The 13,587-nt window shown below is 40.7% G+C and overlaps 1 protein-coding gene across 8 annotated transcripts in view; it reads left to right on the top strand.

Moving 5' to 3' along the window:
- Positions 1-13,587, top strand: part of APTX (aprataxin) — a 67,538-nt gene that overhangs the window by 40,846 nt on the left and 13,105 nt on the right. For 5 of the 8 annotated variants that reach the window (XM_078436743.2, XM_060609520.2, XM_060609518.2 and 2 more), the window contains 2 exons: positions 2,067-2,170; positions 2,939-8,226. In XM_078436743.2, the coding sequence (XP_078292869.1) occupies positions 2,067-2,170; positions 2,939-3,093 (259 nt within the window). In that variant the 3' untranslated portion in view covers positions 3,094-8,226. Of the gene's footprint in view, positions 1-2,066; positions 2,171-2,938; positions 8,227-13,587 lie in introns of those variants that run through there. The other 3 variants (XR_009603010.3, XM_060609519.3, XR_014135954.1) reach the window with 2 other exon arrangements.

Genomic DNA, 13,587 nt, shown 5'->3' with positions numbered 1-13,587 from the left:
GTTTTCAGCAGAGCCAGAAAGCAGTGTAATGCATTCCCTATAATCTCCTTAACCAGGACAGAGCTATTTGATTTCCCACATTACCTAATGGTGCTTTTATGTTTCCGTCATTCTCTTTAATTTATTTATTAGAATTCTTCTGTATGGAAGAGCTGTCATTTCTCCCCCATTATGTATCTATTCAGTTATTTATCAGTAAGGACTCATGGATGTTTATTTTATTCTATAGGTTTTAATTTGTCACTCATTTTATTTCTCAAATTGTTCTGGCTTTGGTCCTTGGAAGCTCCTTTACGTTGGGTCCTGTATCATTTTGATATGGCCCTAACATTTTTTGAGCACTTCTTTATTTTCTGGAGCAAGATGTTCCAGGTTCATCTTATATTTTTTTCTGTTCTAGCCCTGGAAGGAACCTTTTATTTTATTTAGTTCTTTTATTGGATAATGATATTTATAAACCAAGACGTGCATACTAAGTTTCTATATTGAGAGAAGTGGTTGATTCCAGAGTGCCTTTGCTCCTAGGTCCTCTAAGCAGATAGAGCCTGGAAATACATGCATGAATCCTAACCCACACAGACATTCTCTTTCTTCCTTCCTCTCTTTCTTTCTTTCTTTCTTTCTCTACTTGTGTATGTGTATGGAAAAGCAAAAATTTATACTAATACCTCTCGCTCTAGTTCAACTCTGCAAGGTTCATTCTTGTCTCCCCCTTTCTTTTGTTGTAATTTCTTTGTCCAACAGTGAAAAATCTGGCTCTCATTAGATATCATAAATTCGCTTACCTGTTCGATCTTAGTGTACACATAAAATAGTTATAGAATTGCTAACCCACACCCCTGTGAGAAACACATTTACTCATTAGGGCACAGTATTTGTATAGAGCTTTTTTTTTATCTTTACGGTATCCAAACTACTGTTGTTCAAAGTTCACTTGGCAAGTTATTTTTTTCCTGACCCCCTTCAGTGTGGTTCCCTTATTTGTTTGTAATACTGTTAGGTTTGTTACTGCCTATATTCCATTTTGAATTCCTGCATGTATTGGTTGGTTTTGATTATTTATTGCGGGGATAGGAATATTACTGATTCTAAGAGTCAAAGCTATACAAAAAGGCATCTTACTTGGTTTAATAAGTCCAAAAGAGAACTCTTGATTTTCTTCCTCAAACCTGCTTTTCTTTTAAGCTTTCCCATCTCTGTAAGTGGCACCTCCCCCAAACCATATCCAATCCTTCCACATTAGGGAGTCCTACTGGTTCGAGTGCAAAATGTATTGCTAATACTACAGCTCTAATCTAAGGTGTGTTTATTTCTAGCTTCGACTTCTGCAGTAGCTTGCTAACTTGTCTCTGTATCCATCGTTATCCTCTTTATAGTTCCTTCTCTGCAGGCCAGCCAGAGTGATCTTTTAAAAGTGCAAATCAGAGACCATGTAAGCAGAATACAGTGCAGACCCCTTGTCAACCTATAAGACTCTTTATGTTCTGGCCCCTACCTCCCTGGCTCCAGCCATTCCAGATGTATTTATCACCTTTCTGTTCCTCAGTTGCACGAAGTTCTTTCTCATCTCAGGGCCTCTGCACTTGGCCTCCCCACTCCCTGAAACACTCTTTCCCCAGATCTTTGCTTGCCTAATTGCTTTCTCAGACCAAATCACTGCCTGGGAGGGGCCTTCCCTGAACACTCTTGGCTAAATGAAGCGGTAACCTCTACTCCCTGAGCACTCTGTGTCCCATTTCCCTGGCTTATTTTTTTCTTAGTGTTAATGGTTTGAATTTTCCTTGTTTATGTGTTTACTTATTTTTTATTTGTCTTCATTATTAGAATATAATTTCTGTAAGGGCAGAGGCCTTTCTCATTTTGTTCACTGATAAATTCCCAGTGCTAGAATAATCCTTGGCCCTTTAACAAGCATGACATATTCTTCAGTGAATGGGTGAATGAATTGGATTAAATGGAAACACTAGCAATATTTTATATACCTGTACTTTTACTGTTTGTCATTTTGATTAAGCCATAGTTTTTAATGGATTTAATGGTCTTTTTTTTTCCCCCCTCTCACCTAGCCATGTACATCTTCATGTGATCAGCCAGGATTTTGATTCTCCTTGCCTCAAAAACAAAAAACATTGGAATTCTTTCAATACAGAATACTTCATAGAATCGCAAGGTAAACAGTGTTGTTTAGTTTTCACGTTTGTTTCATTTTCTCACCTGTTCTTATATTTGCTTTAGTTGTTTTCCTAGATAATAACCTGGCCTCGAAAGCCCATGTACAGCTTTGTGTTCCCTATAAAGATTCACCCATTAAAATAAACTGGATTATTTGGGTTCAGTAGGATTGCCACTTTGCTGTGAGCAGCCTTCTTGGTGGGGTTAGAGGGTAGAGATCTAGAAAGCTGTTATGTCAGAGTCAGAAAGGTACGTTTTGTTCTAACAACAGGGGCCTTAAAGGTTGTCCTGAGAATTATTGGAGTTCATAGACATGAAAGCTCTTAACAGTTGTCTCTTCTGCCATCAGCTGGGTAGGGGCTTGGGGGCTGCCTCATGTGAGGAGTGGTTGATTAACAGGGGAAGGCTGTGTATATATAGAAGGAAGCATTTCCCAGGGTATGTACTGTGGAACTTCAGTATGCTGGGATGTTAATGATGGCAGCTACCACTGACCAAGGGCTAACCAAGGGTAAAGCACTATGATACAAGCTTTTGATGTAATAATATGGATTCCTTACAGTGTGTCCTGAAGGAATGTAATTACCTCAAAAACAGATTGCTCAGATTTAGAATCTGATTCCCAGCAGTGAGTTTAACCTCAAGTTTACTAGCTTTAGGATACCTGGCATATTTTTATGTGGAGTCAGAGTTTCTTTTCTGGGGGGGTATCTTGTATTGGATTTCTAGAGTAGCTGGGCTCTGAACTTTTTTCCTTTGCCTGCAGCTGTGATAGAGATGGTACAGACCGCTGGCAGAGTGAGTGTCCGAGATGGGATGCCTGAGCTCTTGAAGCTGCCCCTCCGTTGTCACGAGTGCCAGCAGCTGCTGCCTTCCATTCCTCAGCTGAAAGAGCATCTCAGGAGACACTGGCCAAAGTGATTCTGTGGAGCCTGAACTTTTGCAGCAGGTGTGGCTGATTGTTTAGAGCAAATTTCTGACACCTGTTCTGGATTGCTTGTGAACTTTTATTTCTTGAATTAAAACATGCAGCTTCCCCCGCCCAAACAAAGCTTCTTCTGTTCCTGAGTGGCTCCAATATGGGATGACCTGAAATAGTTCAAGAATTAGGAATTTGGGGTTGTTTTGGATGTGTTCTCTGGTGATGGTGGCTGGGACAGGCCTGAGCCCTGATCTCCAGGATCCATGTCAGGTCTGACTCACGGGGAGCAAAGCCATGTTCACACTGACCTAATGCAAGATATGGAATCAGAGAGCAGGCTATATATTTCTGTTCTGTACATTTAATCCTTCCTCCCCAGAGGAAGAGAAGCTCGAGAGGTCTGGTATTTAGCTTAAAGGTACTAATTGGTCTTGTTCTCTGATCTTAATCTGTTCTGTAATATTCTTTCTCTTTCCTTTCTTTTTTAACTTAATTTAATTTACTTATTTATTTGCTTATTTATTTGGTTTTAAATCTTCAGGGTTTTTTTCTTTTTTTTTTTAAATTTTCATCCAAATTAGTTAGCATATAGTGCAACAATGATTTCAGGAGTAGTGCCCCTTAGTGCCCCTTACACATTTAGCTCATCCTCCCTCCCACAACCCCTCCAGTAACCCTCTGTTCTCCATATTTAAGAGTCTCTTATGTTTTGTCCCCCTCCCTGTTTTTATGTTATTTTTGCTTTCTTTCCCTTATGTTTATCTGTGTCTTAAAGTCCTCATATGAGTGAAGTCCTATGATATTTGTCTTTCTCTGACTCTTTCCTTTCTTCATGGAGAAATTAGTTTCTTCTGTTCCTTTCATTCCTTTCTATCCAAAACCATCCATGCTTCCTTCTCAGAAAGTGTCTCACCAGTACTTATTCACTCTGAGCAAATAGGCTTGGTGAGGGGGTGGAGAGATGGGTTTTTTCCCCTAATATCAGGGGTTCCTGGCTGATGAGGAAATACTCGGCCAAATGTTTGTTCATCAGGGTTCAGCTGTCAAGCCTTCTTGCTGGCCTGCTTGGATCTTTTGTCTGAAAATAAAGTTATTTGTTTGGGGCAGCTCTCTTAGGTAGTTGAAAATTATTGGGAGTTCAGGTAATAGTCACAAACTCCGTTCTGATGCATGTAGAGATCATCGTTAACTGAAAAGTTGCATAGAACCCCATAGCTTCATTTTTTACTCAGAACAAATTTGGATGTCACTGTTGGAGCAAATCTGTTTTTGGATAATGTCAGAACTAAAGGTAAAAGGAAATCTAAAATGTTGCTTTTGATTGCATTGGTGATCCATTTGAGGATGTGGCTCTTTTTGCTCTTGAGTTTGTTAAAAAAATAAAAGAATACCCTTAATAATAACTTCTCTCTGGAGAAAACCAATTTGTGGAGACCGTATCTGACCTCAATCTTTCATAAACAAACAGAATGCTACAGTGGTTTTTTGGTTGAGCATGGGTATAGTCATATAGTCCTAAATAGTAGTAATTAATGATTATAGCAGCTAACATTTGTTCAACTCCTGTGCATCTAGGCATTATTCTAATACTTTTTTCAGATTATCCCATTTCTCACTGTATGTAATTCTGTGGGGTAGGTATTCTTGTTATGACCCTTTAAAGGGGAAGAATTTAATAATCTGTAAAGGACCCTGGGCTTCAAAGTTGGTTTTGGTTCTGGGGCATCAAACTCATTTTCCCTATTAGTTGAAGAATATAAATGTATTACTAACCAGTAGGGGCCATAGACTCATAGGGGCATTGGGTCTGTGCTGACCAAAAGCTCTTCGTGGCATTTTATCATTGATTTCTCTGAGGACAGTCAGTTCCTCTAAAGCCCCTTTTCCACATCTGATGCCTTAAAGCCCCTAGAAACTGTTTCTAAAGGTACACTCCATGGATACCTGAGATCAGAATTGCTAGTGTCCTTCTACAACATGTAAACACTTGGGCTTTATCTCAAAACCACTGAATCACAATCCTTTGGGCCTAGGAATCTGTATTATAAAACATTCAGGATGACCGTTTTCATACTAAAGTCTGAGAACCACAATATAAATGAAGTCTGGGCTTCAAAGCACTTTGCATTTCTGAAAGTTCCAGATTAGACTGTCCCCTGCCAGGATACACACACAGTTTCCTGGTTGGTTTTCTGGGCTAGTTGCAGGCCTTCCTTCCCTCTGCATGGTCAATTTTATTTCAGGACCCAGGGAGACTTTGGGCATTAGATAAGGGAGAATGACTACTTATAGGGACCAGCCCTTTGTTTCTGCAGGATTTGGGGGAGGCCCCCTGGCCCCATGTTTTGTTTTTGTTTGTTTTTTTTTTTAATTTTTAAAATATATTTAGAGAGAGAGCAGGGCAGGTATAGAGGGAGAGGGAGAGAGAAAGAATCCCAAGCAGGGCTGCACTGACAGTGTGGAGCTCGATTTGAGGCTCAAACTCATGAACCTGAGTTCATGACCTGAAGTGAAATCAAGCCACTCAGGCGCCCCTGGCTCCAAGCTTTTTGGGACCAGGCCTGGTGCTGATGACTTCCTTTTCTTTTTTCTTTTTTAAAATATTTATTTATTTTGAGAGAGAGTGGGAAAGATCATGTGCTCACATGAGGGGGGAAGGGCAGAGAGAGAAGGAGAGAGAGAAGCCCATGCATGAGATCATGAGACCCAATCATGAGATCATGACCTGACCCAAAATCAAGAGTTGGGTGCTTAACCAACTAAGCCACCTATGCACCCCAACTGTTTCTTTTCAATGGCTCCCATCCCTTCCTGCTCAGACATCAGTCACAAAGGCTTGGTCTGGGACCTGTGATGAACTCAGCTAACCTTAGGCTCAGAGCCTATATATTTTTCCTCTTCTGGGTCTGTCTGAGATATCCAGGTACAAATGGTCCTTTCCAGGACCGGACCATACTTGAGATGGTCCACTAAGAGTCCTTGCAGGTTCAGGGATGCTTCCTGGAGTCTGGCATCTGGTAATCAGTCACATACACTGGATGTGGCTGGATGTCAGAGATTCAGCATTGATCTCTGTCAGAATTGGCCTAACTGCCTCTCTCTGTCCCAGTAGCTACAACTTGGAGATCTCCACAGAGCTCTGAAGATTCTTCCATAGACTAGATTTAAAAAAAAAAATATGATGAAGGCCATGAAGCTCACTCCCCAGAATAATGTGTACACATTTTATGTACCCTTAAAGTGCTTCCATGGACTCCCTAAGGGGTCTTAACCCCAACTTAACCTCTGCTCTGAAGGAAAACGTCACCACTTTGCATGGGAGCTTAGGAGGTATCTGGGATCCCCTCCTATGGAGGTGTCTGGAGATCCCAGACACCTCCTATGGAGGACTAGGGGGAGAGACCTTATCTCCAGGATATCCCTGAGATGCTCTCCTTTGGTGTCATTGCTCCTTCCTCAGCCCTTTGGTGCATGCACATCCTGGGGTCTTCTGACTAGAGATGGAATTCAGGCCCAGGAGCTGCTCGCTCTAGTTTAGCCACCACATTCAGGCAGGAATCTTGGGAAATGGAGAAATCTTCAGCAGGTCTGAGGGGTTAAGGAACCCTGACTGGCCGACTTATCATGAGCTATCTAAAAGGCAGTGAATCTACATTACTAAAACCAGTCATCTGCATAAATAGATCAGCTATATCATGAATGTATCCCAGGATAGTGGGAATGGCAGTATCTCTTGGGTACAGTATGTTAACAGTACAAACTGTGCTGGATTCAGTGAGTAATCTGACTAAGGCAGAGATTTCGATGAGGCCTCAGCCAATGTACTTGGGAATTGCAGAACATTTAACTGAACTTCAGATAAGGTGCCCAGTGAACTTTTTAAAAATAGGTATTGCCAAAACAGTTAATTTTCTACCTAATCAACAATGTTATATAGTTTAGCATGTTGATATTAAAATCACAATGAGAATGGTAAGAAACTGCAACCAAGGAGAGACTATATCACAGTGTATGTGATATATGATGATATATGTGATACATGTGAGATATAATGAGGGAAATGTTGAAGAGTGAGGTGACCACCTTTACATTCTTTGTTTAGCCAGGCTACCCTGTGACCTTGAACAACAGAAGTTTTAGAAGAACAAATGAGAAAATGAGGAGTCAGAAAAAGGACATGAAATATTGAGGTATATAGGTCCCATGCCACCCCCTCTCCCAAGTGGGCTATTGTTACATGATCACTAGAAAAAATGGTCTTACTTTGCCTATTTATCCCAGACTTATTACTGTGTTGTAGTTGGGTGGAGTCTTCTCAAGGAACAGGGAATAGTGGCATGAAAAAATAGGACAAATGCACATGACTCACATTTGTGACTCTAAGTTGTATTTCCTCCATTAGGGACTATCCTCTTACCTTAGCCCCATCATACCTAGGTAAGGCAGCTGTTTTATTAAAATAAAATGGTTGAATATGGTTACTTCAACTCTAGCCAAGAAACCAGATTTAAAATGGAGTTCCTTTGTTGCTTAAAGAGAAGGTAGATATGATGACAGAGCTGAACTGGAAACCTGAAACTGAACAAGTGAATGCTTTATATGAGAACATGAAGAGTATACCTTAAATAGTTTATGACAAATCTAAAGTCAGAGCTGGGGAAAAGGGCTCTCAAATTCCATTAGAATCTCTGAACGGGAGTAATCTACTCTTAACATCTTAATTTCTTAACTTTGTCTTTTCTTCTTCCTTTCTTTTTAAAAATTTTTAACAAACTCTACCATAAAGGAATGGGTTTTGAGTTTTAGAGTCTACTAATGATTAGTGTTCTCATGTGTTATTAGCATTATTTAGGCCATTGTTGAATGACTCATCAAATCAGAGATACACTCAAGTGCCTGAGTGTTCCTTTGTCAGCAGCTGCTGTCTACCCAAACTTTAGGGAAGGGAGTGGCCAGGATGTGGGGCAGTGGGAAAGGAGTTTAGACCTCTAGGATTCTGGGCCACTCACTGTTCAACTCTTTTTGCCTGTTCCATTTTGCAAATTTATTTTGAGACCATCTATTTCAACTTCCTCAATTTTTAGAAGGCAGCTGGGACTTGGAGATTTAAGGGGCTCATTTAACAATTTAAACCAGATCTTGGCCTTTATTGCACTCATCTCTTTGTTCCCGGATCCTCTCAGACACTGAGGTTTTTTTTTTTTTTTTTTTTTTTTTTTTTAAGTAAACTCTGCCCCCAATGTGGGGCTTGAACTCACGACCCCAAGATCAAGAGTTGCATGCTGTACTGACTGAGCCAGCCAGGCAGCATAGACACTGATATCTTATTTGAGAATAAGGATCAGCTACTCTCCTAAGTCCCACTCACTTCTGTCCTGCCTCATAATATTTTTTTCATGTAAATGCAGAGTAGAAAAAAAAAATCACCTTAAGCTTGTATTCGAGGCTCAGCTCTGTTCTATGTTGGCTGTGTGGCACTGGGTTAGTCATTTAACCTCTCTGGCATCAATTTCACCATCTGTGAAATGGAACTAAAATATGTACCTCTCATGTTGACTGAGGATTAAACAAGCATGAACGTGGAAAGGACCTGGTAGTGGGATGGTCCAGCATTCAGTCCTAGTCTCCTCTCTGGGAGGCCGGACCCCGGTGCCAGGCTGAGACCAGGTCGAGCAATGGCTCCCTGTTGACTCAGCCAACCCGGTGGTTCCCCCTCCCATTCCCCCACTTGCAAAGGGATACGAAAGCCTTGTCAAGGCTGAGAAAGCTAATTCCTGAAGCCTGTGGTCTGTGGGTGTTGGCAGTAATGTTACCCCCCTTTTCTACCCTGGGTCAAAGAGAAACAAACAGGGGAACTGTGTTTTGCTAGCAATCTATCAACAAGGTCTTGTTGTGACCGTTTAGAAAGTTCATAAGGTACACAGAATTAAATGTTTTGGCTGGCAGCGATCATGTGAAACCTGTTTATTCTTAGAATGACCTGATCCATAAGAGTCTTGATATAAAAGATTGTGTACAGCAACAATAAAGCCGTCACTTGGGCCATCAGCCCAGGGGACCCTCCTGTTCCCAAACTGGCTTCTCTTCTCTTTTTTTTTCTTACATTCCCCTACCCTCAGGACCCTGATCTCGGTGTTTGTTGCGCCGGTCGCAACACCTCTCCCAAACTAAACCCATCTGATCTGTGAACCCTCAGTGAATATTCTCTCAAGCAAGCTCTTTTGCACTTCGAACCTTCCAACTTCTCATATGTATGTATGTATGTATGTATGTATATATGTATGTATTTTAAGTAGGCTTCATGCCCATCATGGAGCTCAATGCGGGGCTTCAACTCACAACCCTGAGATCAAGACCTGAGTTGAGATCACAAGTCATGCTTAACCGTCTGAACAACCCAGGTGCCCCTTGGTTTCTCATATTTAAAACCAGGGCCTTGGATTAGATTATACTTAAAGTCCCTCCCTGTAAGATATAAGTCCTCAGCTTTCAGCCTGTTAGCTCCCATTGCTCTGTCCTCTGGGTCTTTTTTCTTTTTTTTCTAAGACTGAAATTAGCCAATAAGCTTTCTAAAGCACAAGAAATTCTTTGCACTCCTGCCTTAATCTATAAAATAAGTTTTTAAAGAAGTCTTCATTTGTCCCACTTTGTGCTGGTTCTGGACCTATCAGGGAGGCAAAGAGCATGGCTGAATCTCTAGCGTTTAAATGACATCATTAGGCTCCCTTTTCATTTCTTAGTTCTGCTTTTTTGGGTTGACTGTCTAGGGAGCAGTAAGAACAGTTGTGGGCCTCAGAGTGAGAGAGCTCAATCCTCTCCATCCCTTACCCCTCCACATTTCTGCCAAAGCACAGAAAGGACCCTGACTTCTTTGCTTAGGTCACATACTCATCTCTAGACTAATTACTGTGTCTCTTAGGTGGGTGGCATACTCTGGCCATCTCAAGTAACAGGACTATCTTGAGGTGAGGGGTGGAGGGCCACAAGACTGTTGGCCCCACTAGAATTTCATGGACAAGGGAGAAGCAGTTTGCAAAAACAATAGTTGCTTACCACTCATGTGGACTGCACACATCATCCCCATGTGCTGGTAGCTCTTTGGTTCTGCACTGTTGCCATGGAATCTAAGACTGAAAAGGAGGCAAACAGTTCTGGACTTCTGGCAGCTCCAAGTTGAAAAGTTGACACAATCCACTGCCCCCACTATTGTCCTGTATTGTTTGCTTTGATTGGAAGAAAAACTATATCATATTTTCAAATTTAATGACTAGCTACTGGCCAAGGACCTTTTGCAGAAATTTCTCCAGAAACTATAGGGTGTACTCTTACAATGCTGGTTGGAGTTGCCAGGGTCCTTGGGCATCTCTATGTCCTGGTTCACCAGCAGACCATCAGCCTTTGCTGCTCTTTCATTGGCTGCATTCTGGAGATAGGAGCCTAGGGCCAGGGCAGAGAAGGAGGCTTTCAGGGGTGCTTAAAAAGCCAGTTGAGCAGCTGGATTCTTATCCACTATGGACAGCATTTCCATTATCATAAATATTCTCTAGGTTACTAAGTACCTAGAGAATTGCCCAGTGACTAGGGAACAGAAACTTATTTTTGCTTTCAAGAACCCAGAAAAGGGAAAATGTTCATGACAGAGCAAGGGTAGGAAGTAGGTCAAATACTAAAATGTGATCCATCTGGCTGGTCAGGCATTAGGTAGGAGACCCAAGGTTTTGGAGAGTCCCCAGTAGGCACACCTATCTGAATTACCTACCTGAGAAACTGATAGACCATATGTCCCCTTAATGTGAATGACAAGAAGGTGGCCCCTGCAGGCGGGAGCTTTTAGCCCACACTCACCCCTGAAGCAGAGGCCCAGGTACGGCACAAATGCCCAATCGTATAGGGTGGGAATGTTATTCTTCACCAGGCCATGATGTTCTCTACAACATGTTACTGATGTTCCATCAAGTACCAATGAAATTCAGTGAACGTAGAACATAACGATATCCCAATAAAATTTTGTTGAGTGAATGAAACCTCATGTCATGCTTTGAAAGCAAAAAGAAAACAGAACTCTTTCTGTTACAGCTAATTTAACTGTCAAATGTGTTGTGAGGCTGTATCTTTGACTTTCAGAAACATTTTGATAAACATCCTGTTGCCATTGTTTATGGACAGCGTATCTCTTATGGATCAGAATTAGTGGAACATAAACATGTTAAGATTTTCTCATATAATGTTCCAGATAATATTTTCCTATGTAACGTTCCAGATTTCAATCTTTGCTAACAAACCAGGTGATCAGGGCTATTGGGGTTTTCCGTATCTTTTCTAGGAGAAATCTGTTTTTTGGGTTACTATCTTTGGCCACCAGATGGCAGTATTTGAACAATAAATTCTTAATCTGCTTTATAATTCAAAATGGTTTTACAAAATTCTTTTATGTTTCAGAATCAATGCTTCAAAGTAAAATATGTAAGTTTTTTTTTTTTTAATAAGGCTGGTGTGTGTTTAACTGATCTCCTAATTAAGATAGAAGTTTGAGAGACAACCAAGGTGTTGGTAAGAATGTAAAACATGCATGATTGATGATAAGGGGAGAAGGTTTGGCTTGGAGGTTAGACTCTAACATTAACTAGAGCCACGGCTGAGGCCTGATTCTGGAATTTATCAGATGAAGGTTTTAAGGCATGTCAAATGCATGGTAGGCCTTGAAAATATGATAGCTTATTTCCTCCCATTTCTTAATTTGACCCCAGGATTAGTAACTCTTATTCTCATCACAAAGTATAACTGGGAGCAGTAGTGCTGGGAGCAGACACTTCTGGGCATATCCTTGAAAAGTGGGGTTATTTTTACATTGATGTAATTGTTGTTAAGTCTCTGGTGTTTTGATATTAGAAGAAGCACTGTCAAAGTGAGACAAATGATATACAGGGAAGGTAAAGGGGTATGTGTGCATTTTCCATGGGTTAGCTTCCCGCAAAATCTCCTTCTGATATAAGAGCTCAGCTTCATTTATATCCTCCAGCTTTTCTAAGAGTTTTGTCATCTAAGCAGGCAGAAAAATGCCCCAGCCTGAAACAGTGTCAGAATATTAGAGCTGGAAAGAATTCTACAAACTAGGACTCCTGACATTTTGAAGTAGTCACGGGTTCAGGGAATTTGGTGAAAGCTATGGACCCTCTCCATACATTTTCAAACAAATCAGTCATCGATGAATTCCTAGGGCAAAGTTCCTCAGCTGGTATGTGTGTCCATGTGTGTATGTGGAGATGTGTAAGTCACATAGGCCCTAATTATTTTGAACCATCTGGTAGGGCTTTTTTTCCAAACCACACACAGAAATTCACTCTGTGAATACCATGGAAGGGCATCTAATGCCCTTGGTGCTTTGGGTAGACAAATGTTTAATCTCTTGCCTTGAGACTCTGTTAAAACTCTTTAATCTAGTAGCCTCTGATGTCCCATTGAATGGTTTGAGACAGAAATGATTGTTATAACTCCAGTGACAAACTTATGTCCTTATTAAACACCAAGAGTGCTTATATTCCCAAATTCATGCTGGGAGAAAATACACTAAAATGTTAATTAGTAGTCATTTTTGGATGGTGAGAATGTAGGTAATTTAAATTTTGTTATATTGTACAGATTTCTTTTTCTTTCTTTCTTTTTTTTTTTTTTAGAGAGAGAGAGAGAGAGAGAGAGAGAGAGAGAAAGAGAGGCTCAATCTCACTACTGTGAGTCTGTGACTGAGATTGTGACCTGAGCTGAAATCAGTAGTCAGACACTTAACTGACTGAGCCACCCAGGCTCCCCTATTACACAGATTTCTAATCAGGTACAATGAATATGTATTTGTGAATGTGAGAAAACCTAGATTTTATTTTTTAAAAAATAGATCACAGAATGTAATCCACGTTCAGTTACTTATATTAATAGCCAATGAAACAAAAAATGGCTAATAATTTTAATAAGATAAGTTCTCCAGACCTCTAGAGGCAGAAAGACATCCTGCAAGGCCAAATTTCAGGCTATAACAGATTCAGTTGGGCCTGAGGAGGACACAAGTGAAGGTAAATTCAAGTTTGGGATCCGATTTCCTTGTTACTAGATCTAGAAAAGTAGATTTGTCTGCCCCCAACCTTAATCTCTGTCTCTTTCACAGAGATATCAACTATATTTTGTTCAAAATTCTTGTCCTAGCAACTTCCTATTTGTATTTATAAATGTCTTTCAGCAGCCATTAAGGTCCCATAATTTATCTTGAGTATTATGTTGATGTGGCATGCTATATTAAGTTCCAATTTTGGACCATCGTTGAGTTCTGGGGATGACCCTCTTGGTTCCTGAGGGCTACTCTTTCAATGTTGCTTGGATGTGAGGATATATTTTTGATGGATGGGGATGGGGGGGTGAATTCTATATATTAGTTCATGTGTGAGAGCTTTGTGGCCTGGAACCCAGACTTCTGATGTAAAGCATGAGGAGAAGAGGAGGAGCAA

Source organism: Panthera onca, chromosome D4 (genome assembly GCF_046562875.1).
Source record: "Panthera onca isolate mPanOnc1 chromosome D4, mPanOnc1 haplotype 2, whole genome shotgun sequence".
Classification (NCBI taxonomy): domain Eukaryota; kingdom Metazoa; phylum Chordata; class Mammalia; order Carnivora; family Felidae; genus Panthera; species Panthera onca.
Note: the sequence above shows the minus strand (reverse complement) of the source record. Positions and strands in the feature narration are given on the sequence as shown.